The 27,883-nt window shown below is 50.8% G+C and overlaps 1 protein-coding gene across 1 annotated transcript in view; it reads right to left on the bottom strand.

Moving 5' to 3' along the window:
- The window catches only part of DPP6 (dipeptidyl peptidase like 6), an 804,405-nt gene that overhangs the window by 148,467 nt on the left and 628,055 nt on the right, over positions 1–27,883 (bottom strand). The window contains exon 8 of the mRNA XM_060107540.1: positions 14,785–14,905. Within this exon, the coding sequence (XP_059963523.1) occupies positions 14,785–14,905 (121 nt within the window). The remainder of the gene's footprint in view (positions 1–14,784; positions 14,906–27,883) is intronic.

Raw genomic sequence — 27,883 nt, 5'->3', positions numbered from 1 at the left:
GTCAAGCCAGGAGGCAAAGGAGCTTTCACCTCGCCGTGCTCGCAGCCCACCTCGCTCACCAGCACCGTGCGATTTGCACATTACTCTCTGCAAGCAGCTCATCACCATCAGAGCAGTCTGCCAAGTCCCGCAAATCAGCACTGGAGGACAGGGCCGACGCACCCCTAGATTCGTGGGATGGCCACCAGGGGGCAGCATCCCTCCCCGTGTCCTCAGGGAGGAGACATGAGTCTGGGTTTGACTTTTATTCCACGGCATGACCACTCAGATGTTCATTATAACCTTGCTGGCTGCTAATTTGCAGCTTCTCCAAACACCGATAGATCGCCTCAATTCTCCCGTCCTCCTTTTTTTATTCTGGGGGCAAAAAGTCAACAAATGCATCTCCAGTGGCTGGCGAGTTTTAAGTAGGAAATTGTCAAGAAGCTGCTCTTGTAGGGTGGGCACCCAAGGCCTTTGATGGCCCTTTCATGACCACCTGCAAATCCGTCTGCCGTGTAAAAGCAACTCGGCCACTCTCCTTGTCATTGTCCCACGTGAGAGTCAGTGTTTTAGGACTCCAGCGATGCCAAAAGGAGCCAGCCACACTGTGGGCAAAGAAAGTCCTCAAACTTCTATTAAATCTCTCTTTCTTTGGTAAAATCTCTCTCTGTCTCTTTCTGTCTCTGTCTCTGAGTTTCTGTCTCTGTCTCAGTTTCTCTCTCTTTCTCTCTCTCTCTCTCTATCTCTCTCTCTCTCTCTCTCTCACACACACACACACACACACACACTCCTTCCTCATCTCCTGCTAAATAAGCATCATCTGTTTTATTGTCATCTGCTTTGGGAGATCTCAGTGTGGGAAAAATCACTTCCTTTTTCCCGATCCTGTTATCATCTGAGTCAGAGTCAGTCAAGTCCCATTACCCAGAGAAGGCCAACTCCCTGGCAGCCTGAAAGGTTTCCTTTACATAGTTCTCAATTCCCCCTTCAGCTTTATGTTCCCTTAATGATGATTTTTCCAGATTCAGTTAAATTTACAATGAAACAAAAGTAATTATATAAAACTCTAGCACATAGAAAGAGACCCACATGGCCCGGCCTGAGTGGAAAGCAGCTGGACATCGTGGCAGGTGGCGAGACCCCTGCCTCACCTGGTCTTCTGCAAATCTCAGCCATGACCACTCAGGACTGTTTCTCATTTCCGGCTTTCAACCCGCATGGCCTCCAAGGTGCAGTGTGTTATGCTCCCTGAAGAGTCCAAGGAAACCTTCCTTTGGCCCAGGAACAGAGGGGGACTCCTGGCATGCTGAGGACCTGGGGAGGACTTGCCAGGCGCTGAAGTCTGTGCCTCTGTCCCTAAGTTCTGGGAGCTCTGACCCCAACTCCCTTTAGGACCCAGAGCCTCCTCAGTGCAAGGCAGGTGGAGAGGCTGGAGGCTGGAAGTGCTGTCTGAGTGGAAGCAGCCATGGTGCCAGGACAGGAGGGCACTGCCCGCCCACGCCTGCCGTCTGCACCTGGCTCATGGGAGGCGGGGGAAGCATCACTCGTCAGACTTTCCCCCGTGGTGTAGGCGGGCAACCACGGGTTTTCTAACCATCAGCGTTTCCTCAGCTATTTCATAAATCTCCCCCTTAGGACAAGCTTATGTTGGCTGACATCTTACAGGATCTCAGATCTGCAAGCGTGCAGTGAAAAGACAGAAACTGGAAAAGAGATTGGGAACCAGGTACTGACAATATCATGAGAGAAGGAAATTTGGAAAAGATGTTTAAGGAATTAGCTCTTGAGTTAATTGATTAGTGGTTGCTTGGTTTTCTGATTTTCATATTTTTACAATCTTAAATCAGAACAGGTCATTCTGCCAAAGTGTCTAACTGGTGCTGAAGATGTGCACCATATGACTCGGATGTGATTAAACACCATCTTGGTGCATGTGGTTCCAGAATCAGTACAGGGCATGGGCCAGGGCTAGGTCTCACAGTATCTTCTCACGGAATGGATTCTGTTACATGCAAATTCCTCACATCTGTGTACGGACACGGGCACAGGGATTTGTGGGGGGAACCCAGCTGGCGGGAAGCGGGGGGAGAATTAACTGTTAACGGAAGTCATGTGATGGGGACACGAAGAAGTCAGAGAGTGATTAAGACAGTCTGAGCCAGACACTTAAAAGAACCGAAAAAATAAGGGTGCAGAGTGGATCTAGAACCTTCACTGTCCTGAGGGCTGGGCAGGGCCTGCTTCCTTCTTGAAGTGACCCCATAACCTCCTGGAAAACTGGGCCCCTTCCCCAGAACATCTATTTAAAACCCCAACACCTTCCGTGCTCCTGTCCCCACAGCTGTTTGGTTTTTCTATGAATAAAGCAAGGGTCAGATGTACGTATTCCTACAAAAAGAACAAGGGGCTGGATGGGTGTTTTCCGTTAAGAGCTGCAAGGTCACCTCCTCTTTGGGTACAGCCGGCACCTGGCAGTTTCCCGGCTTGGGTGCCTACTTTCCATTGAACGGATGAGCCATGGTCTTGGGAGGGAGGTGCTGTGTCCCGGGCAGGGGCTGACTCATCAGCTGGAGCCAGAGGGAGCAGATGCTGCTCGCCCTGGGGATGACGGGCCCTGGGCTCTGGGACCTGCTCTGGGGCTCAGAGCCACAAGCGTGTGCGGTGGAGACACGGGGCCTGCGTGTCTGCCCTCGGGGCCAGTGCAGGAGTCACTCTGGGATAACCCGACACCAAGACAGTGACCTTCCCAGGACAGCTCTCCCGCTGCTGGGAGGCTGAGCACGAAGGTGAGGCTGACCTGAGACCTATGCCCTGCAATCGCCCTCCAGGCATGGCCCCAGTTCACAGAATCAGAGATAAGAGGGCACCTTCCCCATGACTCCACGTCCAGGTGGCCCTGACATGGAGAGCTGAGCTGTCACCTCACCCCCGCCACCCCGCACCTTCCCAAGGGCAGCCCTGAGCCAAGAGGAAAGGTCTACTGAAAATGAAAATCTTATAGAAAGAAAGGGAAAAGGGGGTAAAAGGAAGAGAGGAAGGCTGCTTCCCTGAGCGCAGACAGTTTCCCCCGGGGGCAGGGAGAAGGCGGGTCAGGATCCCCTGAGTATCGTACGGTCCTGTCGGGGGAACGGAGTGGAGCAGGAGACAGAGGCGCCCCGTGCTGGCCCCCCACCCTGCTGTTCGCCCCTCGCACCCACCAAGGAAAGCCGCGGACAGGTCAGCAGCTCACCACAAAGTCACCTGGCGCCAGTAATGACTTCATGCTGCACGGCATGCTGCACGTCCCGGCACTGACGTTTAAGTACGAAAACATAGCGGGGTGGGGAGAAGCGTTATGGAGTTCACTGCACCATGTTTGCAGACCAGGGAAAAGGAACCAAGGCCCAAAGAGGTTAGGAAGCAGGTACAGTGGCGAAAGAGCAGAGGCAGGAATCTGGCCTCTGAGCCTCAGATGAAGTTGTTTCGAGCACATACAAGCCTGGAGCCTGATGTGTCTCCCGTCAAGCGTCTGCTGTTTGCATTTTGGTGGAACGTATTAACAAACTCTCAATACTAGGGCAAATGGTGTCCCACCATTACGTGATTTAAGGAGGCAGAAAAGAAGAAAAGGAATTGGAATTCCCAAGAGCATCAAGATTTCAGCCACCGATACCCAAATTTCATTAAGACTCTACAGCAAAAAGATGAAGATGTGTTTATCTTAATCTCACAATCGATGCATAATTAAAAAGCTTTAAAAATATAACCACTGAACATCATATATTATTTATCAAAATCTCTCAGGATTAGGTAATTAATTGTGAGAAACACTTCTCAAGACCAGTGGGAATTCTTCCCACACGTTTAGAGAACGTTTTCCTCTCAGACTTCTCTTATTTCTGATTTTTAAATTTCACACTGAATTAAAGCAATCAGTTATTTTTCTGAGATACTAACAAGGCCCACGCTGGAGTATCAAGTGCAGACTCAGCTTCTGACTCTGAGGCCCCGAGGTTTGCAGTTAACCAAACAGTGTCACACAACGACCAGCTCAAGGGGGCCTGTCCCTCCTGGGGCCTCTCCCCTGCAGTTGGGTGCTGTCCACTGGGAACCACAGCCATTAATTTACGGAATCCAAGGAGACGCCAAGAAGAAGGCAGCTGGCCACAAGGCACAGGTGACACTGACCAACCTTCCATGGAAGAGGGAAACCCACAAGCTAGTGAGTCTGAGGACGCCCCCCAGCTAATTGAGTGTCAAATAAGGTGAGTCTGCAAGGACAGCCCCCAGCTGTTTCCTGAACGGCCCAAGGCAGGGACATGGCATGTCCGTCTGCAGCAGCTCGCTAACGTCACGTGCACTCTGAGCCGGCAGGTGGCCCTCACCCGGCATCCCCCCTCCAAGGTCCCCACACCTCCCGGCATCCAGCGCGGTGGCATCAGCCTTGCAACCACACTGGTCCCACAGCACTCCCTGGCCGCCCTCTGAACCTGACCCTCCATCTCCTCACCGACTCTGAGGGATCCCCCACACCCCTGCAGTAACTCCTCTTCTGCTCTGGTCCCAGACTTGGGGGTCTGCTGTTCGCCGTCCAGATGTGGAATCTTCAGTGTTGCCTCTGCCGTGCCTGGGTCTCCTGCTACTGGCACCACTTCCTGGGCCCTGGCACCGAGTCCTGGATAACGAGTTATGAGCAGGACTGCCCGCCAGCGTCACCTGCAAGCCGAGCGTGTAACTGCCAGCGTGCGTCCCTCCAGAACTGAACCCCCTTCTCCACTAGCACGCTGGGCTGGGCTGCCTGCCCACCCGAGAGGAGGGCGGCCCCAGCAGCCTGGGCCCCTGAGTGACCACGGGGAGCGTGCCCCAGCCCCGCCTCCACCCTGATGTGGGGTGCGGTGAGGGGCATGAGTGATTCCCCTCGTTCTGAATCAGGGAGGTGATGTCTGGTTTGCTTGGTTGGTTTGCTTTGTTGGTTTGCTTTTGTGATTCCCAGCCTGACCTAGGCTATCCTCTTCCCCCTTCTCTGACCAGGCTTATTTTAGTCCAGGGAGGATGCTGGGTTGCAAAGCATAGGTCACAGGCCCTGCCCTTAGCACTGAACTTGAGGGGAAATTCCAGATCGGAGTTCTAGTATTTGATCTCCCAAAGCTGTTTTCGCAGTCGGGGCCCTCACCGCTGGCCCAAGTGTCCCAAGTCAGAATACCGTTCCTTCCTCAGCTGGCACAGCGGTCGGGCCCCAGCTTGGGCCACATCACCTTTTCAGTGGAGAACCTTCGGGGTAACACCAGGAGATCGATCAGCCTAACACCTCATACCCACAACTGGACAGTCCATTGATTACATAGTTTAAATGGCAACTCTCAGCCTGAATGCTCCCGGGAGGCAATAAGATATAGTAGTAATTAAAGCCCAAACCGTAGGGTCATGATGGCCATCAGAAGGGTGCTGAGAACATGCAGGGAAAACAAGGAGCCATGACAAGGAAGATCACGAGCCGAAGTCTCTGCAAGCTTCTGCTGGGAGAAATCCAAGGCCACAGCCATGGCCCTTAACCCGCTGGAGATGCTGTGCTTTGAGGTGTCCGGGTCCACCTTCCCGTTAAAGACACCTCCGCCCCTTCATGGTAGACACTCGTTCCATGCCAGGCACACGGACATCTGAGACTTTGCCAAGTCTGACAGTAGCCCTGGCGGCAGGGCAGGCAGGCGGGAGGTTTATCCTCGTGAACACTTCACAGCCATGTGCTGATACGTGATCACACGTACTGGCAAGCTCACGTGGCTCTACCTGTGCTCTCACGGATATGCTCTCATCCAACCTCATGCTAATTCTTCGGGGAAGGTATCTGAGCTCTTACTTTTCAGGCGAGGGATCGGAGGGCCAGATAAGATACGTGACTCCCTCAAGGTCACCGGGTGGCTGAGTGGCAGCTCGGGGACTCACACGCGGGCCCCCTGGGCTCTCACATCTGCACTCCGAGGAGCGCCCTGCACGGAGCTGGGGGTGTTGAAGGCTGTGGAGCGAGCAGACCGTGGTCCACTCATCACTTGGACATCGATCAAGCCTATTTCTAACCTGCAAGAAGTTAATGCAGCTTTTTATACACACAATGGGCACGTGGTTAGGAGGCCAAGCTGGAACCGCTCACTGGCTGTGTGACCACTGAGAAGTCACTTAACGTTGCTGAGCCCAAGTTTCCGCAGCTGCGGCAGGAAAAGAGCAGCGCCTTCTTCCTGCAGAGGAGTCGATAGATTCACTCCTGTTTAATCGTGTCAGGCATGCCACGGAAGAAACAGTCCAAGTTAAACATTCCTGCAGTAGGCGAGCCACGGCTGGCACTTTGGGAGCTGGTCTGGAGCTGTCGGCTGCAATCTCACTCCCCTCGGCCCCTGGTAAGGGGAGTGCTGCCATTCCTAAAGCCTCACCTGATTCCTTTACCTTTGGGGATAAAAAGTGAAGCTCGTAATTACAATGAGATTAACAGTTCCTGCTTTTCAATAATCAGGTTATTTCTGCTGAAGGAAGTTTGTAGAAGTGGAAGTTCTGATGATAGTGAAAAAAGGGAGGCAGCTGACTCCCCTGGGAGGGTTTCTAGAACCCTGCATCTGAATTTTGGAGCCAAGGCAGCACCATGAGGACAGGTAAGCATTGCCATGTGTAGGGACCGTCACGGTTGGGAGATGTGCTGGCAGGGGAGGTTGTGATGGAACTTGAGGGGCGTAGGAGGAAGTGGAGGGCCCAGATATGGTTGGACCGGTCCAGGGGGCGAAGACAGCCTTGGTGGCCAGTTAGATGTAGGCTGGCCATCACCTTCTCCCCACGTGCCTGACAATCTCATTCCCTGCCTTAGACCACTGTTCTCATGCTGATATACACAGAAATCTAGAAACCCGAGGACGTCTCTCTTGGGGTCAGAGAAAGCACAGAAGGAATGAACACAGACTGAAGCATCTCGTCCACCTCTATGTGGGAGCTGAGTGGGTCCCCACTGAACAGCTTTAGCCTTTTCTGTGTCTCTCTACAAGGTAAAATCCACCTGCTACGCAAGTCAAGGTCATTACTACTTCACGGAGCTGGAGGCAAGGGCTGTGCAGGAAACTCGTTCCTTTCCCTTACATTAAATACTGAAAGCACTGAGTTACTGTGCAGAAGGCCCTGCCATCTGGAGCCACTGCTCCACGGCAGCACCTCCCGGGTCTGGGGGCTTTTCCAGAGGCTGATTACATTCAGGCATTTTCATCATCACTTTGACATTCATATCCTTCTTTAGAAGCCATAGATGAACTGGAATATGATTTTTAAGTATTTAATTTCTACAGGCCATCCTGAAGCATACTTTTTCCTGAGGTACAAGATCTTTGGTGCTCACAGGTTAACCAGCTGTCTGGTGTCAGTGACAAGTGAGGGAGGTGGCTCCAGCTCGGTGACTCTAAATGCAGACACAAGGTTCCAGGGAGATGTTCATATCTGCACAGACGTCCTCTCCAGGTTGAGTAGGAAGCCATGTACTTCTTATATAACACATTATAGACAGTAACTCATGAGTGAATAGATTTTAATAGTCTTTGAAACTGGTACTGGAGGAGAACGGACTTCACATTAGTGCTCCTGACTGCTGGCGATGCCAGATGAGAAAATGAGGTGCGTACATGCTACGTGACTAATTTTTGGAGTTACAAGATAAAGTAACAGTAGTTTTAACAGCAACAGCTGCAGTTTCCTAGTCCCAGGCACTGTTCTAAGAACTGTATCAGCTCACTTAACTTCCATGATGAACTTAGGGAACACCGATGACCTTTACTCTTGTTTTGCAGATAAGAAGACAGACACAAAGAGTTCAGGACTCACCCAGGTTGACCTAGCTTCCACGTGGTGCAGCTACGATTCACAGGCAGGCATGGGTGCTGCAAAGACCCTGCCCTTTACCACAACTCTGCCACCCTTACACAAAAGGGCTTTGTAAAGCCTATCACAAGCTTCTGCCCATGTCCTGATAGAGGTTTCCTGGTCTGACCAAGATTTCCCATCATGTAAATCAGAGAAGTAACCAACACTAAGTCCAAAGAACTACAGATCTGTGCTTTGAATAATAGCATACAGAACTGACCATGATTCTAAGTCCACTGAACTCCTGGCCACGTAACTTTCTTTAAAGCCATCAGTCCAGCGGGAATGATGCACGATGGGCGTGTCAATTCCCTTCATCTACCACCAGGATGCAGTTTGCTAGCAGCTGAAGTGCCCTAACCAGGTACTTCAGGACATTAGCATTTGAAGAACTCAATCAAGAATGTACACTCCAGCATGTGGCTCTATAAGCTTCGCAAAATATCATGAGCAAAATGTATTTCAGGGAGTTTTAAAAATAGTGCAAGAGGCATTAGAAATACTTCCTCACTGACAAAGATCTGGTGTGCAGTATGTCCTCGACCTACACATGACAGTCCCAGGCGAGGGCTCTTCACTAGAGGCCTGTGGCCACGGGGGATCCCACTGGCTCGGTCCACTGACGACCTGTACAAAGTGGGCAGTGGACACAGTGGGCCTAAGTGTACAAGTCAGCACACACAGCTCACCAAGCATCGAATAAACCACAAGTTTACGTTAAACCCAACAGGCACGTCCCGTGGGAAGTATTACTTAGCAATTTCACTGCAGGGAATTTAGAAAGACTGGGGTGCTCTGGATGATCGGGGAAGGACTCTTTTCTTTACGGGGGAACAGTTCCCGTGGAAAGCACACGTATTCAAATCATCCCACAAACCTCCACAAGGGCTTCAGTCGTAATAACATTTCTTCCCATGACAGCCACTCCCCCAGTCAACTCCCTGCCTCCTTGAATAATCCAAATTATAAGGCGTGGAGTCACACCCAAAACAAAGTCAGGAAAGAATTTTAGTTCATCCACCGGGGCCCCCCTGGCCTCTCGCTGAGGCTTCTCAGAGCACCTCTGTGGAGAGAAAACTGTAAGGTCATTAGTGCTGACTCTGAGAGATACTTGAAGAGACAGTGTTAAGAAAAGCAAACAGGCCTCAGCCTCACCCAGGCTTCGCAGCCTCTGGACAAGAGTCTGAACGTGAAGGGTAAGGACCACGTGACCAGGCTTGCGTGTCAAATGGGCAGCTCTGAACGACTCTAGCTTAGCAAAGCCCCCGCGACTTTCATCGCACCGGCGTGAACAGGCTTTCTAGAGCATCTAAGCTTGGAATCAGGAGGCACCCTAAGTGCCTCCACCGGCCTCAGCCCTGGGAAGGGGGCCCAGCTGCACCCCAGCTCCTCCACACCAGCCCCAAGTGAACCCGGGCAGTCAGCACGGGGCCGGGGGGGGTGCTGGGGGCTCCCGGGCGGGTGGGCAGAGGACAGAGCTCCATGGGGACCACGGCCCACGGGGCAGCCGGCCCTCAGGAGCACCGGGACTCCGGGGAAGGGGAGCAGGCGTGCCAGGGAGGGAGAGCCGAGGGCCGGGCAAGGGCGCCACAGAAGCGTCCGGTCCTCTCGTGCCTGTCCCTCTGGTCACTGTCAACCAGGCACTGCCTGACGGCCTAGGTCCTGAAGCCAAGCAGAGGAGCTGACACCGAGCAGCCAGCAGAGGGCCTTATTCAGCATCACTGCCGCCGACTCTCTCGTGGCGAGGCTGCCCGGCCGAGCAGCCTCCCCGCATCCAATCACGTTTCCAAGTACCACCAAGCTCTGGACTAGTTCAGGGTAAAATTCATCCCGGGGTTTCATCCACACCAAAGCAGATATTCAATAAATGCCCTCCAGGCATTTCTCGGCTCTCCCTGACATCCCAGCCTGAGGGCGCCAGGCTGTGCTCTGTGAACACCTTCTGAAGTTCACTGCCCCCACCCTACCTCCATCAGGTCTCAGAGGAGCTGAGGTGACAAGGACTGGTACACACGTGGGGAGAGAGCGGTTCTCAAACGAGCCTGACACACTCCAGCTTTCCACTGGGGTATGAGCCATTTCATGATAATGACATATCACTGAATACTGATATTTATTTAGGATTACGCATATGATGCTTTGGCAGTAGAGGTGTGGAGGTGTCCTAGTTCAGTGGAAACATGTAATGACTTAAAGTTTCATTACTGAAAAATTATTGGCCCAAAATTCTGTGCTGTGTACCACTATACCTCGTGTGTATGATGGCAACGATGAAAATGAAAATACTGAGTTGGCCAAAAGGTGCGTTTGGTTTTTTCCGTAAGATGACTCTGGTAGTGCTTAGTTATCTTTAACTTCATTCGAAACACTATTGGTAGATTGTGACAGCTTCATATCAGCGTGTATTTAAAAAAGACTTATCAAAATTGGTGAATTTTTGTGTAGCCATTTTAATATTGAAGATGGAAGAAAAAAAGGAACATTTTCCATATACTATGCTTTATTATTTCAAGAAAGGTGAAAACGCCACCGAAACACCAAAAAAGATTTGTGCAGCGTACAGAGCAGGTGCTGTGACTGATGGAATGTGTCAAAAGTGGTTTGCGAAGTTTCGTGCTGGAGATTTCTCACTGGACGACGCTCCAGGGTCAGGTAGCCCAGCTGAAGTTGACAGTGATCAAATCGAGACATTAACTGAGAAAAATCAACATTATACCACATGGGAGATAGCGGACATACTCAAAATATCCAAATCAAGCACTGAAAATCATTTGCACTAGCTTGGTGATGTTCATCGCTTTGATGTTTGGCTTTCACGCAAGTTAAGCAAAAAAAAAAACTTTCTTGACTGTATTTCCCCATGCAATTCTCTACTTAAATGGAATGAAGATGTTCCGTTTTTAAAACAAATTGTGATGGGTGATGAAAAGTGGATACTGTACAATAATGTGGAACGGAAGAGATCGTGGGGCAAGCGAAATGAACCACCGACAACCACACCAAAGGCCGGTCTTCATCCAAAGAAGGTGATGTTGTATATATGGTGGGATTGGAAGGGAGTCCTCTATTATGAGCTCATTCTGGAAAATGCAAAGATTAATTCCAACAAGTACAGCTCCCAATTAGGCCAACTGAAAGCAGCAGTCGACGAAAAGTGTCCAGAATTAGTCAACAGAAAATGCATCATCTTCCATCAGGATAATGCAAGACCGTATGTTTCTTTGATGACCAGGCAAAAACTGTTACAGCTTGGCTGGGAAGTTCTGATTTATCCGCCGTATTCACCAGACATTGCACCTTTGGATTTCCATTTATTTTGGTCTTTACAAAATTCCCTTAATGGAAAAAATTTCAATTCCCTGGAAGACACCTGGAACAGTTCTTTGCTCAAAAAGATAAAAAGTTTTGGGAAGACGGAATTATGAAGTTGCCTGAAAAATGGCAGAAGGTAGTGGAACAAAAGGATGAATACGTTGTTCAATAAAGTTCTTGGTGGAAATTAGAAATGTGTCTTTACTTTTAGTTAAAAACCAAAGGCACTTTTTGGCCAACCCAATAATATAAACAAATAGCAGCAACTGGAAAATACAACCGTCTCTGCAACACTGGTAACCATGAACCTTTCATAAAAATTTGGACAATCCAGCTCTTTGCCCATAAGCCTACATATTAGGAGCTTTGCAAAATTGCTAACACTTGCATGGAAGTGCAAATTCTTTACAGAAACTTCCTTTCTGACTTCTCAAAAAGCTAGTAACATCTTTAGTTTCTGGATAGCCAACTTTCGTAAACCTTAAAACAGTTTGTAGGACACTTTCGTCTTTATTCCCATATTAAAATCAAAGTTCTATGTAACTCCATGACATCTGCCCAGAAGAGTAAAATAAAGACATGCACTTTGCTTATCAAGATCAGTGTGTGGCCACCACGAGGCAGGGCATCTGGAAAGTCAGTGAGACACATGGTCTGAGGGTGCAGGCAGTGCCGTGGGTGCACTGGGGACATTTCTTACTGAGTGCATGTAAACCTTTGGTCCAGGGATGGAGATTCCTGGCAGTCCCCAGGTCTCCTTCTTCTCTCCCTCAGTCCTCGATATTCTGAAATGCTCAATATGTTCAAAGTTCCTTTTTGGGGAACACAACAAATCAATATGGCATCTGACTGCCAACAAGCCTACGGGCTGCAGGGTGGCTTAGAACTTATATAGCTTCGTTTCTTCTCAGAACTAACATCTCCAAGCAAGTCAGGCCCCCTGCAAATGCTGTCAGGGTATTTTCCCCCCTCATCTTTTTTCTCTTTTTTTTTTTTTTTAAGGAGCATGTGGAAGTGAAGCAGTTAAGTCACAGATTAGAAAAAGGCAATCTTCAGAGTTTACCTTCCAATTATTAAAAAAGGAACCGAGATTCCCCAGAGCTCTCACGCTCCCAACTTCAGAGATCGAAGCGTCAGCATATGTAACCTTCCAGGGGACAACACTAAGGAGATGAAGCTGCTACATCAACTGGGATTGATTTAGAATATCTGGGGCCCTGTTATCACACCAACGCAATTCTGTGTAAATGCCTTGAGGAAATATTTCTTTTCAACTGATTTGCTGAAGCAAAAGCTTACTTTGAATTGCAAGGCAATGAGCTTTTTATTTTATTAGGAAGATACTAAAACAGACATTCTCCATCTCCTGGTGATGGATTTTTGAAGGAGATTATTCCTAGGGCAGGTCTAGGTCCTTCTAGCCAGGACTCCAGGGACCTCTCTCTCTTAGGGGTCATTGGATTGTTATTGCCCTGATCGCCCTGGAACTTGGGGCCTGCTGCTCATAAGGCTGTTTGTGCACAGGACAGTGGAAGCACGGTAGACATTGGACAGTGACCATTTTGTTCCAGTGACACCCTCGTATGAGCCCAATAAAACCTCAAGGTCGATTCTCCTGGGGCCCAGAAGGCAGCTCAGTACCGGAATCTTGGGTGCTCTGAGCAGCAGCAGCCATGCTGGAATAAACATGGGACTTCCAGGGAGACCACACTAAGAGGGATGGCCTAGATGGGTGCCCACATCCCAGCATTCTGTTAGGAAGCCAGCTGCACAGAAATCAGGATGGCAGGAGCCTCTGGAAGGGAAGCTTGGGTTGAGGGGAGACTTGACTGGAAAGGGGCTCGGGGGGTGCTTTCTGAGATGATGGAATGTTCTATATCTTTTTTTTTTTTTTTTGGCCACGCCACATGGCTTGCGGGGTCTTAGTTCCCCAACCAAGGATTGAACCGGGGTCCTGGCAGTGCGAGTGCAGAGTCCTAACCACTGGACCGCCAGGGAGTTCCTGGAATGTTCTATATCTTGATGGGGCTGCCCAGTGTATACTTTGTCAAACCCATGAAACTGTGTCTTTATAATTGTGCATTTTACTGTCTACGACTTACGTCTCAATTTAAAAAAATGGAAATCAAGTCAACCTTGTGCTTCAGTGACTTCAGTGAAATCACGATGGGAAGCAGGACTAAGCATACAGGTCTATCCACTCTGTCCTTTAGGATACATAAGCCCCTGCAATGCAGAACCCAGCTTGAGGAATGCACAGTACTGAGGAAACATGGTATTTTCTGGGCCTGATCATGCCCAGACCCCGTTGGGGGTCCCCTGACCGCCCCCCACCCTTGCCCCAGCCCAGCACAGTGAATTCTTCCTGTGATCATGTGGTCTCAGACCAGTAGGCTGACAAGAGCACAAGCTGTTCATCAGCCCAGTGCTGGGCTGCGTCGGCATCCTGTTGACATCTGCGTTTCCAGAAAGGGGACAGTCCTGCACTTGAACAGTGATACTCCATGATACATCTCCCCTAACCTCGTGTAACCCTGGGCAGATGACCTACCCTCACTGCGCCTCCTCTGTGAAATGTCCATAACAGCACTCATCTCAGAATGCTCTCATGAGGGCGTTATGGACTGGATGTCTGTGGCCCCACAAAATTCACGTGGAAGCCAAAATCCCCAATGTGATGGTGTCTGGAGGCGGAGCCACTGGGAGGTGATGACGTTATGAGGGTGGCACCTCCGTGGTGGGGTTGGTGCCCTTCCAGGAGGATGAAGAGACCAGAGCTTCCTCCCCATGACTTCCTCTCCCTCCGGCATGTGAGGACACAGGGAGAAGGTGACCGCCTGCAAGCCAGGGGGAGAGCCCGCACCAGACACCAGCTCTGCTGGAGCCCTGATCTTGGACTTCCCAGCCTCCAGAACTATGAGAAATAAAAGTTGCTTAAGCCACCCAGTCTGTGGTGTTCCTTATAGCAGCCTGGACTAACGTGGCGGGTAAAGGAGGTAATAAAAAGCACTAAAGTGCTTAGCATAGCTCCTGGCAACTAACGGCAATCAATACAGGACTGTTATTGCTACGACGAAGTTGTCATTAATGTGGAGACGGGTTATAAATGCTTAAGAAGAGAGCTTCTCACTCAGCTTTTTAGTCACTTACTAATGCATACCGCTGGAGTCCTCTGGTGCCAGAGGAAAACCAGCAGCAGAAAACGTCCGATGAGGTGGATGCACACAGGCCAGCAGGCCACCCTGACGCATTTCTTTTGGAAGCTTTACCCTCTGATGTCTTTTCCGGCTCTCCCCTCCCCAGGCAGAACCAGGCACTCAACCTCTCAGAAAGGGAGCAGGAAACCTGCACGTCTGGGATCCTGCCTGTCCCTGGAGCCACCCCTCAGCACAGCACAGGGTTGTGGGATGCCCTGCCCACCTGGCCACCAGGTGAGTACTCAACACCGCAGGCCCCCGAGGGTCGCCTCCTGCTCCCCGAGGCTCCACAGTCTCTTTGTAACTTAGCAGAACCTCAAGAAACGGAGTTTAATTGACAGAGTCGGAGGAAACACCACCACGGCCAACCCCAGTGACGCAGCAGCAGCAGAGACCACAGGAACCAAGCCTCCCACGTCCCGCGTACCTTCGTACAGCCAGTCGCTAAGGCCGTTGTAAATCACGCCTTCCTTCCCAGTTGACACCACACGGATGGCCTGCTTCCCGACATGTGCACAGTAGTAGATATTGTTTTCAAAGATAAATATCTAATTTGGAAAGAGAAAAAACATAGCGTTAATCAAGGAAGTACTTACAAGCAGGGTGTTCTTTAAAAATCCCAAACCAGCAATGTGGTCTGCATTTTCCTTTGCATTTATCTGACAGAACAGACGTAGTCTCGGGACCCTTTGGAACTCACCCATCTCCAAAATCATCTACATTTAAGGTCAACTGGAGACTCAAACTCCACAGAGTTCACCCAGTGTTATCACTTACCATGACCAGACAATCTGTCTGATACTCTTGGGTATGTTAACATCAAATGGCTTTGACTATCTTAGCAATTGTATTTTTCCTAGGAATTGTGACTGGTGGGCTGGGAAGCTTGAAATCTGAGATTTATTCACTCAACATTTATGAAAAGTTACTTAGTGGGCACCAACTCTGTGCCAATCATGGGAGAGCACAGGGATGAATGAGGTGGGACGTATCATGTGCCTTTACTCACAATCCGGTAAAGAAGACAAACTTTAACAGGAAAATGTTCTGAGGAGCACTGGGAACACGTAACAGTGCTGCTAACTTAGGCCAAAGGACAGGCAAGGAGTCCCTGAGAAAGTGACTGGAACAAAGTTTTTTTATTGTGGTAAAACATACATGACACAAAATTTGCCACCTTGACCACGTTTAAGTGTACAGTTCAGCGGCGCTAAGTGCATTCACACTGCTGTGCAACCATCACCATCATCATCTCCTGGACTCTTTTCATCCTGCAAAATTCAAACTCTGTCCCCATTAAACACTGATTCCTCATCCCCCTCCCCCGCCCCCGGCCCCCACCCTTCTGCTTTCTGTGTCCAGGAATCTGACGACTCCAGGGACCGCGTGTAACAGGAACCACACAGCGTTTGTCCTTCTGTGTCTGGCTTATTTCCCTGAGCATAACGTCCTCAGGGCTCACCCTTGCTGTGGCGCGTGTCAGGATGCTGAGAAACTGGGCTCTAGGCTGAGATCTGAATGGCGAGCAGGATGAAGAAAGGGGGGCTGAGAAATTAGGTTACATGGAGGAAACCGTGTGACAGAGAACCAGAGGCAGGCACGGGCCTGGGGAGCTGGACGAGAGGTCCCTGTGACCGGTCCTGCCGGGCGTGAGGAGGACAGGCAGCAGGAGTGGAAGCCCAGGGGATGGGGGAGAGGCAGGTGCCAGCCCCCAAGGGTCCGTCCGTGGGCTACAGGACCCCAGAGGCAGCAAGAAGCCCTTGGCAGAAGCTCGAGAAGGGGAGCAACGTGGCTAGAGGCAAGTCTTCTGTGGGCGAGCCCAGGCCCGTGCAGATGAGAAGGCAGGGCAGGAGTCAGCCCGTCGTCAGCTGCGGCGGGGATGGTGGACCAGCCAGGGACAGTGGGGGATGCCCTGGGCGTGGGGAGTGAAGTTGCGGGAGGAGACAGAGTGGTTCCCCAGCCGTTCCCTGGAGCAGCTGGGTGGCCCATGTGCAGCCTGGGGTGCCCTGGAAGATGCTACAGTTCTGACCTTAGGTCAGCCCCAAATTCCCTGGGGCCGAGCGGAGGGTGGGTTAGGTCAGTGGCTCTCGAATTCTGATGTGTATTAGAATGATCTGAGGAGGTCTGACATATCCTACAGCCAGGTCCAAGAGCCCAGCCCAATGTTTAGGATCTAGGGGTGGGATGAGTTTGGTTTTTTTTAATATTTATTTATTTGGTTGCGCTGGGTCTTAGTTGCGGCAGGCAGGCTCCTTAGTTGTGGCTTGCGGGCTCCTTAGTTGCGGCATGCATGAGGGATCTAGTTCCCTGACCAGGGATCGAACCCGGGCCCCCTGCACTGGGAGCTCGGAGTCTTAACCACTGCACCACCAGGGACGTCCCCTGGCACCAGTATTTTAAAGAAACACCCTGGGCGAATCCAGGGTGCAACCAAATCTATGAAGCAGTGGCCCAGGACAAATCTAATGTCTCCTGAAGCTCTTAAAGTATAAATTAGCCCGTTCTCCAGGCACTGCTCAATTCTGCCCTGTGTTTTCTGTATCTAAATTCTTTGCATGCTACCCCCACAAGGACCTAAGCGCATGATGCAAATATCCAACGTCTGTGGAAACTGAGCTTTGTGGACCAAGAACAGGACTCAGTCAGATTTTTTTAAAAAAGGAATTCTAAAAAGAATACTGTCAGTGTCATTTAAGAGACCAGTGAGAAAGGGTATTTTGCAAGTGTAGGAAACAGCGTAAATATTGACATTTTAAACTGAAGGTGCAGAAAGGGCAGTTCCCATAGATCGTTGCCATGGAAGCCTGAGCTGACAGCTCTATCAAGTATTAGCCTCCTGCTCGGGCCTCCTGCCTCTTCAAAGATTCGCTTCAACCAGAAATGAGGTGGAAGACTTCTAGACACAAGTACACATCCTCATTTAATTTCAGTAGCTGTTCCTACGAGTTTGCCTAAGGGTAAGATGTATTATGAAATTTCAACTTCTTTTATGCGTTCTAAGCCTACAATAAATTTTTGAATCAAATCGGACTGTAAACACTTAATATTCTGAAGAAGTAAAATTTGCTATGATAGATATTAAATCCCTTTTCATCTTGGCTTTATTTTTTCTTTCTTTTTTTTTTTTTTTTTTTTTTTTTTTGCGGTACACGGGCCTCTCACTGCTGTGGCCTCTCCCGCTGCGGAGCACAGGCTCCGGACGCGCAGGCCCAGAAGCCGTGGCCCACGGACCCAGCCGCTCTGCGGCACGTGGGATCCTCCCGGACCGAGGCACAAACCCGCGTCCCCCGCTTCAGCAGGCGGACTCTCAACCACTGCTTGGCTTTATTTTTAATGGAAGGAAAACAAAAGGAAACAAGCTCTGAGGAACAGCGCGTTTTGCTTTGAAGATGTTCACGTCTACAAATGGGGGTCTGGTCCTACGCAGCTCAGCCACTCCAGGCCCCGCGAGGGCGTCTGCACCCTGTGCTCTGGGAGCACAGCGGACCTGCTGCAGGAGCTGAGCCAGCACTGGACTCCTAGTTGCCTCAGTTTCTTTGTCAGTCAATAGAGGTCAATAGAGGTCAACAGAGGTCAACAGAGGTCAATGCAGAACTCAGTCTTAGGGTGGCTATGAGGCTGAGTGAACTGACAACTTCAAAGCACGGAGAACAGTGCCCAGCACAAAGTAAGGGCTCAATAACACTTATTCTTTTTTTTTTTGCGGTACGCGGGCCTCTCACTGTTGTGGCCTCTCCCGTTGTGGAGCACAGGCTCCGGACGCGCAGGCTCAGCGGCCATGGCTCTCGGGCCCAGCTGCTCTGCGGCATGTGGGATCCTCCCAGACCAGGGCACGAACCCATGTCCCCTGCATGGGCAGGTGGACCCTCAACCACTGCGCCACCAGGGAAGCCCCAATAACACCTATTCTTGTTGTGGTTACTATCATCTTGTTCTGCCTGGAGAGATTACGAGAGGCTTCATGCGGAAGGTGACACCTGAGCTAGACCAGCAAAAATACCCACATTTTCACAGGGTGCTTACGATAAAGCTCAGCTCAAAGACACACGGAGCTAAAGGGGGAGCTCATTATCTCAGGAACCAGGAATGGGATAATTACCATAATTGGGCACAACTTAGCTTTTAGTTCTGGACAAACAAGGCCCAAAGGAAGACATATTGAACAGCTCAGTGCTTGACTGACAGAGAGCAGCACAGCTCCAGTGGATTATAAATGAGAGAACGCTGGACTTGAAGTAGGAACCTGAAGTCTAGTTGGACAACTGGTTGTCCAGCTCTGAGCAGGTTACTTAACCTCATTGAATCTCACGTCCTTCACTACAAAATATGAGGTCGACTGGATGGTCCCTAAGGTTTCCTCCATACTTAACATTGTTGAATCCAAAGGTCTTATGAGCATCTGAGATCAGGAAAAGACGTTTAGCTAATTAATCAGTGATGCTATTACTACACTTGTATTCGAAAGGAGAACTAATTATCATGAAGGCAAAATTCAACATTCATAGTGAACCCAACATGCTACTATCAAGGGGGAAAACAGATTCTCTATATTTCAGCTAAAACCCCCAGTTATCATGTCAGCCTAGGTTTCTTTAACTGACACGGTATAGCGACTGTCCTGATCTCGAGAACACATCCTGGTAGTGGTCACTATTTACTAATTGCTTTTCCCCTGGTTTTCTACTTCCTCTTTTGGGTTACCCCATTGCCTGACCAGGCACAATTTTACTAACACTTCCACAATGAACGAGGATGAACGATCCCGTTATACATGACATTAAGCTTAATTTATAGCGTGAAACAGCACAGTCTCGGTGGTCACGGTAGCACCCACTGGTTCAGCAGCGATCATAAGGAAGCGATGTATTCGTACAGTAAATGGGATGGTCTCTGTTGCAGGCCATTCTAACCCACTGGAAACACTGCACAGTTAACTGACATCACTGGAACACTGAACACAGATATGCCATGTCACCAGAACATGGAAATCCTGTCTCTAAACCTTGCCACCCGGTGAACACACCTTTCGGCAGACTCTGGTGAAGAAGCAAACTGCTGACCGAGAGGTCGGTATGTCTTTGGGAGGCTGGTGCCCATCAGGTTCGTGTGTCCACATGGCTTTAATTTCTGCGTGTACTATGTCACCTCTGGTCCCCTGAATGGTTTCATCAACAGGCCACATAACAGAAAGTCAGAATTACCAACTGTGGCTAACAGATTGGGAAACCCTCCTGCATTCAGAACTTAATGGTCGGTTCCCCCTGCATAGAAATTGACCTTCAGGTAACTCTCTGTTTCTATTGCCCTGGACACCTGGTAAGGGTGGATATGGGCTCTAATGGTAGGTGATGCTATTTCTGGTACGTTGCAGCCGGTCGAGGAGAACCGTAAACTCTGGGAGGAAGCCGTCGCCGTGACCTCCCCGAGTGCATGATTCCGGTCACCGGGTACCTCCTTCTGGGCACCTGGCAGGGATTCCACCCCCACCCACAGGGGTCCTGTGTACTGAGCTGTCATCAGTGGGGGGACTGGGAGAAGACACTGCTGCACAGCTGTCGGGTGGATGGCCATGTGGAACGCTGCGGGGGAGGCGCACCCGAGACCACCTGCCGGCCAACGGCTCCTGTCTACACCCTCCTGAGTCCAGCTGGTGGCAAGCGTGGCCTCTGTGGACTTGCGAGTCAGCACATCTGCTTGGCGGACATGAGACCCAACCCCCACCCCCCGCCGTGGGTGTGTTCCAGCAGCCATCAGGCTCCGAGAATGGCCCCTCTTCCCTGGGTTCATGTCAGGAGAAACCGGATGATGGTGGGACTTCTGAGTGGTCACCAGAGTAAAGTTACTGTGGAACAGTTACAAGAAGGGATATTTACCGACACTAAAAGAAGGGAGCAGTACACAGTGCGGGGCATGTTTGTGAGAAGCAACCTGGCTGCTTGGAGATCATACATCAGTTCAGCCGACTAGGAAGGTGGAAAACAGGGCAACAAAAGCCACCAAACCCTGACTCTGCACAGTCACCATTATTATGGAATATACGGGAGAAAGTTAAAATGTCACAACCCTACAAACCACACACATACACAAAACATGACGATTAAAATACACTTTCTTGTATTTTATTCCCTCCTAGATGAGAGAGAGAGAGAGAGAGAGAGAGAGAGAGAGAGACAGAATGGGAATGTGTGTGTTGGTCGGTGGGGTATAAAACCTAGTTTTAATAAAACTAAAGTCATAACATATACGGGTTTGCACACTGTTTTAGAATCTACATCAGAAATGTTTTTCCATGTCAGTGAGCATTCTCTGAGACACGCCTTTTAGGAGATATACCATAGTTTATTTAATTATGTCCCTATTGTTTGACATCTATTCTGTTTTTTATTACAATAAAAATGCTCTTGTGTGCATCTTTGTACTTCACTGCACCTCTGACATCTCCCTAGGATAAACCCCTATGAATAGAAGTCATGAATCAGGTTCATTGTGCAATAAAAAAAAATGGGTGGAGGACACACACAGTACTGATCACACAGAAGCATTTATATTCATGAAGAACAGCAAGAAATCTTATTACAATGGGAATATTTTGTTTACCAAACTATCAGACTGAATAACAACAACCAAAGTTGCTAAGAATGCTGTGTGCTCTCCCAATGGGGGCAGAGACTGGCTGCATGCTCACAAGAAGTAGTCAGCAAGCCACATCGAAGGAGACTTTTCTTGTGTAGATTATGTGAGAAAGACTGCTGGAACCAAAGTATAATCGGCCTTTTCAAACCGTATCTACAGAACCTGATGACGGTGGAAGCCGTAGCCTCTGAACTAAAGGGGAATAACATACGTGTACGTGTGCTGACACATGTGTTTTCCCACGTCGACACGTGAAGGTGCTGAGAATCACTCTCCGATTACTCAACGCTCAGTTTCAGGAACTGACCAATTTGTAGATTAAATAAATTCTTTCCTTACTCTGTTTTGCTCTCCCATTCCCTGTTTTGGCCATTTGACTGCTCAACTGGGCAAGGAAGAGAGACCTTCCATTCTTCTAGTTTGTAACTGTGCCTGGAAAATGCAATGATGGGGGGATGGCAAAGCTGTTGATCGAGGAGGGTTTTCCAGATTCTCAGTGGTCCTTATCCAGCTTGGGAGCATCACACCGACCCCACAAACAGGCGTGTGAGCACCTCCGATCAGCCAGGCAGGGCGCTGAGCAGTTGCTCAGCAAGCTCTCATCTGACCTGTGCAGGTGGCCAAGACTCCCGAGTCTATTCTGTGTCAGCATGTCATTTCCCCAGTTAATCCATCGCCTGAAATTCAGCACACTTGGCTCTCATGTTGGTTCCTGCCCAGGCAGAGGTGGGACATGGCAAAATTCACTTGCTGTTCTGCCGCTGGATTTTGCCACCCATAAATACAGATAATCACACCTGCCGTACCAGCCTTGTGGTGTCATTGGGAGGATAAAAGGAGACAATTTTGCTGGAGAAAACCCTGAGGGTTATAAAGCACATTTAAAGGAAATGCACTATTAGCATAATAAGCATCATCAGCCCGTTGGATCCTTGCTACGAGGACACTGTTCTTTTTTTTTTTTTTTTTTGCTGTACGCGGGCCTCTCACTGTTGTGGCCTCTCCCATTGTGGAGCACAGGCTCCGGACGCACAGGCTCAGCGGCCATGGCTCACGGGCCTAGCCGCTCCGCGGCATGTGGGATCTTCCCGGACCGGGGCACGAACCTGTGTCCCCTGCATCGGCAGGCGGACTCCCAACCACTGCGCCACCAGGGAAGCCCGAGGACACCGTTCTGACAGCAGGGTTCTTTCAGCTTCTCATGTCAATACTGCCCCCTCTGCCCTTTCCACCAAAAATCAGTGGAAGACATTACATCACATTTTGATGCAGCAAACTAATTCAGGATTTAATGCCAAAGAGCAGAGTTCAGTGCCAAGAAAGAGAAAGTCCTGTACATAATCTAAAACCATTCTTCTTGTCAGAAAGTACTCACATTTTTCATCCTTTCAAATGTCAACCAAAATCAAGAAGAAACATCTGAAACATCACCATAAAGACCCTCCCCTCAGTGTAGCCCTTAAATGGTCAAGGAAAAGCTTCCTTTTCAGAGTCACCCACTGAGATCCTGAGAGAAAAAGCTCTCAGGATCCCTCTCACTTGATGAGTCCACATTTTAACTTGGAGAGTTCAGAAATGTTATTTTTTCAAAGCTGAGGAAAAAGTCCCTAAATGAAATTATGCTCCTGAGGAGTTGATGGCCGTATTCACTGTCGCCTGTGATATGGGAGCTGAGCAATTTCATCTCGACCACAGAGACGTGAGGCTCCTAACGCACCCAGGACCTCGGGGCGGGGCCGCGTCAGGGAAGCAGCGAGCGGGTGCCTGGCCTGAGAACGGGTGCGAGCACCCTCCAAGCCCTCTCTTCTCCCCGAGGGCCTCTGAGCTGCGGGGCTGCCCACGGACGGCCTGGTCAGGATAAGAAGTGCTGGGAGGGCCAAGTGCTGTAAGGCCAGGTGACAGGGCCCCCGTCTGGCCTGGGCTTGGGGTCGCCTGAGAATGGCTGCTGAGCTGGGATGATGTGGAGGGTGGGCAGCAGCCGTCGGGGGGAGGAGGGGCACAGGGCACTGCAGGGGAGAGCGGCCTCTGTCCGTCTGGGCAAATGGGGCGGCCTGTGTGGAATGAGGGCCGGGGGGCCAGGTCAAGGCAGGGAGTGTCGGGGGTGAGGCTGGAAAAGGGGCCGGGGAGCCGTGCAGGTCCCACAGGCCACGTTACTGACTGCGCTTCCTTCTAAGGGCAGCGAGCACCTGGGGAGCTTTGGTGGCATCATGGTCGCTGGCTGTTTTAAGAGAGCGAGTGAGAAGATGGTGTTTTCCATGACACCCTGTTGCCGTGCAGGGGGCGGGGCAGAGGGCCAGGGGTCCCGGGGGATGGTCCAGAGGGACAGTGGAGGCTTGGGCGGTGTTGGCCCAACGGTGCGGCTGCAGTGACAGTGGTGGGTCCCCAGGGCGCGGTGCTGCCTGGACACAGGCCAAGGGAAGGCAGGTGTGAAGGAGCCTCCTGATCTGACACGGGCAAGTGGACGGACGGCGGTGCCCCCGGGAGTCCCTGGAGGCAGGGCACGGGGGGAAGCCATGAGCCCACCTAGACACGGGGAACAGGGCAATCAAGTGGCATGGCCCCTGGAGAGTCTCAGGCTGGGGGTGGGACGAGCAGCAGTTATTCTTACTATGAAAACAGCTCGTCAACCCTGAATGAACTTGAACCACCATGGAATCTGCCTCTGCAGGCCACGGCCGCCTACTTGTCCTTCCCTCTTGTGTCTTTAGCTGGCACCACAGCCCCTGCCTGAGAGCCTGCACTGTCCACGGCAGCGCCTGGACGGGGCCGTCCCGTCCCTCAGGCAGCCCAGTTCCCCGCTCCGTGGGGACGGGCACTATCAGTGTCACCAGGAAATGCCACGGAAGAGTCCACCGTCTGGGATCAGCATTAACCACTGAACGAGGTGCCTTTCTTTAGAGGGTCTGGGGGGGAAGGCCACTTCAAAGCCACACACAAAGGGCCTCTCGCAGGGCCTTTCAGGCCGTGTGGCAACCCCTGGAAAGCCCCAGCTCCCTCCACAGGGCACCGCCTCCCGGGCTGAGCTGAAGGCAACCCTCAGATGCGCTGTAACCACCAGCACAGCGACAGCTGCTCTGTGGCTGCACGCTTATTACACCAACAAAAGGACGACTGGATTTACTGGGTTACCTGACTTAGGAGAATATTTGCTTCTGTTCTACGCCTGGATGTTGCGGCTGAGCACTTCGCGGAAATCTCCACTCTCCATTTGCCTAGTTTGAAGTCGTCCCTCGCCCATGTCTTGTGGCTCTGGGCTGTCTGTGAGAGCCACTTTCTGCCCTGGACACCAGCACGGACAGTCGCCCAAAATGATGCACCTTGTCCGTTGGAAGAGCCAGGATTTGGGCTGAGTCAGCGCGACTCCGGAGTCCGTGCTCTGTGGCCTCTCACTGTCTGGACACCCTGCTATTTTGTACAACTGAGGAGCAGGCTCAGAGAAGCTAAGCTTTCACCCAAGGTCACAGAGCTGCTTAGTGACAGAATTAGAAACGAACTGCTTAACCCACACGCCCGTGATTCCAGCGCCAGCAGTGACAGCGGCGTCTGGGAACCCACGAGAATCCTGATTGCGAGCATCAGGACCCTCCCCAGACCAGACCGGGCCCCCCGGTGACCCTGATGCACACTGCAATTTGCTGCTTCTTCCAGCTGAAAATCATGAACAATTTTGAGCAGCTCTGCCAGTGGGAATGGCTGGACCGCTGGGCCTTCATGGGAGTGGGTCTGAAAACTCTCTAAAAGCACTGAGAGAAATGACAAATGTACTGACTGGCAGAAATCAGTCCGAGGCACTCTCTCAATCTTTTTATACCACGGTTAAATTCAAGCCTCATTGGTTGCCAAACATAGTCTTCTGACTCCAAAGAAGTGAATGAATTTTCCAGTATCTTCCAAAGGGGATGAAAAAATCCATTTTTTTCTTGGTAAGTTTCCAGGCTTTTTTGTATACAGTCCAAATATAAGGCCAGCAATGCTGCCACTGAAACATTATTCGGACGTTCCTGGTTGGACCACCTGGATCGTACCAGGTACTTTAACTGTGCAGTGTTTGCTCTGAGGGCACACTGAAGCCACTAACACCGTCCCAGACATGCCAGCTCAGCCCTCTCAGACACATTCCCTCTGATGTTGCCCGGGTGACTGGTCTTAGGACTTTATTCTCCAAGGTGATGTGATAAACAGCCGACCTCTCTTCAGCCGCTAGGGGCTCATTATCTGGTCTGTAGATTATTCACGGTCTTTGAAACTCCCCTTTCTTTTGGCTCTTCACCTCCCAGCTTGTTACTGCTCCCCAGCATCTCCCCAGAGGGTGGGAATGGGGATCAAAGACAGTCCAGCTCGGAAGCCCACCATCCTTGGCATTTATGCTCAGGAGACATTTGCTGTGGTTCTGCTGGGACTGGCTCTGGGCTACCCTGTGAAGTCCTTAAAGATGATTTCTGCTACCTGTCACACTCTCGTCAGTGATCTTTTCTATTATTTACACACCGAGACAATAAAGGATGAATGGACCCAGAATAAAACCAGAAAATTCACAAGAAAGATGCCATGGGTATTAATTTATAGAAAATAATCAACTACTAAATACATATTAATTTAATCAACTACGGGATATAATTAAATACCTGCTGATTTAAATAGCAATGCAACTGAATTACATTAGCAAAGAGCTTTGAAAATTCGTAGAAGCAGCAATATTTTTTAAATGATACAGCCTGATCCTTTATGCAGTAAATATATGACCGATTAAGCACACAGGAAACAATTTTTAAATGTATATCAAGTGCCTTAAAAAAATGTTCAATACTTCAATTAAGAATATCAATTGGTGGGCTTCCCTGGTGGTGCAGTGGTTGAGAGTCCGCCTGCAGATGCAGGGGACGCGGGTTCGTGCCCCGGTCCAGGAGGATCCCACGTGCCGCGTAGTGGCTGAGCCCGTGAGCCATGGCCACTGGGCCTGCGCGTCCGGAGCCTGTGCTCCGCAGCGGGAGAGGCCACAACAGTGTGAGGCCCACGTACCGCAAAAAAAAAAAAAAAATATCAATTGGCAAGGAGAGGGGGAAGATGGGAGAAGAGTAAGACATGCAGATCACCTTCCTCTCCACAGATACATCAGAAATACAGCTACACGTGGAACCACCCCTACAGAACACCCAATGAACGCTGGCAGAAGACCTCAGACCTCCCAAAAGGCAAGAAACTCCCCACGGGGCTTCCCTGGTGGCACAGTGGTTGAGAGTCCGCCTGCAGATGCAGGGGACACGGGTTCGTGCCCCGGTCCGGGAAGATCCCACATGCCGCTGAGCGGCTAGGCCCGTGAGCCATGGCCGCTGAGCCTGCGCGTCCGGAGCCTGTGCTCCACAACGGGAGAGGCCACAACAGTGAGAGGTCCGTGTACCGAAAAAAAAAAAAAAGAAGAAAGAAAGAAACTCCCCACGTACCTGGGTAGGGCAAAAGAAAACAGAATAAACAGAGACAAAAGGATAGGGCCGGGACCTGCACCAGTGGGAGGGAGCCGTGAAGGAGAAACGGTTTCCACACACTAGGAGCCCCTTCGCGGGCGGAGACTGCGGGTGGCGGAGGGGGAAGCTTCGGAGCCGCGGAGGACACCGCAGCCAGGGGTACGGAGGGCAAAGCAGAGAGATTCCCGCACAGACGATCGGTGCCGACCGGCACTCACCAGCCCGAGAGTCTTGTCTGCTCACCCGCCGGGGCGGGCGGGGCTGGGAGCTGAGGCTCGGGTTCGGGTTTCGGTCGGAGCACAGGATGAGGACAGGGGCTGGCGGCGGGAAGAGAGCCTGAAGGGGTTACTGCACCACAGCTAGCCCGGAGGGAGTCCGGAAAAAGGTCTGGAGCTGCCGAAGAGGCAAGAGACTTTTTCTTGCCTCTTTGTTTCCTGGTGCGCGGGGAGAGGGGATTAAGAGCGCCGCTTAAAGGAGCTCCAGAGACAGGCGCGAGGCGCGGATAACAGCGCGGACCCCAGAGACGGGCGTGGGATGCTGGGGCTGCTGCTGCCGCCACCAAGAAGCCTATGTGTGAGCACAGGTCACTCTCCACACCTCCCCTCCTGGGAACCTGTGCAGCCCGCCACTGCCAGGGTCCCGGGATCCAGGGACAACTTCCCCGGGAGAGCGCACGGCGCGCCTCGGGCTCGTGCAACGTCTCGCCAGCCTCTGCCGCCGCAGGCTGGCCCTGAACTCCGTGCCCCTCCCTCCTCCCGGCCTGAGGGAGCCAGAGCCCCCGAATCAGCGGCTCCTTTAACCCCGTCCTGTCTGAGCGAAGAACAGACGTCCTCAGGCGACCTACACGCAGAGGCGGGGCCAAATCCAAAGCTGAGCCCCGGGAGCTGTGCGAACAGAGAAGAGAAAGGGAAATCTCTCCCAGCAGCCTCAGGAGCAGCGGATTAAAGCTCCGCAATCAACTTGATGTACCCTGCATCTGTGGAATACATGAATAGACAACGAATAATCCCAAATTGAGGAGGTGGACTTTGGGAGCAAGATTTATTATTTTTTCCCCTTTTCCTCTTTTTGTGAGTGTGGATGTGTATGCTTCTGTGTGAGATTTTGTCTGTATAGCTTTGCTTTAACCATTTGTCCTAGGGTTCTGTCCGTCTTTTTTTTTTTTTTACTTAAAATCTTTTTTTCTTAATTATTTTTTATTTTTTATTATAATTATGTTATTTTACCTTGCTTTATTTTATTTTATCCTCTTTCTTTCTTTCTACTTTTTCTCCCTCTTATTCTGAGCCGTGTGGATGAAAGGCTCTTGGTTCTCCAGCCAGGAGTGAGTGCTGTGCCTCTGAGGTGGGAGAGCCAAGTTCAGGACACTGGTCCACAGGAGACCTCCGAGCTCCACGTAATATCAAGCAGCGAAAATCTCCCAGAGATCTC

The sequence above is a fragment of the Mesoplodon densirostris genome, chromosome 9, assembly GCF_025265405.1.
Source record: "Mesoplodon densirostris isolate mMesDen1 chromosome 9, mMesDen1 primary haplotype, whole genome shotgun sequence".
Lineage (NCBI taxonomy): Eukaryota > Metazoa > Chordata > Mammalia > Artiodactyla > Ziphiidae > Mesoplodon > Mesoplodon densirostris.
The sequence above is the reverse complement of the archived record's forward strand: the minus strand, read 5'-3'. Positions and strand labels throughout refer to the sequence as shown.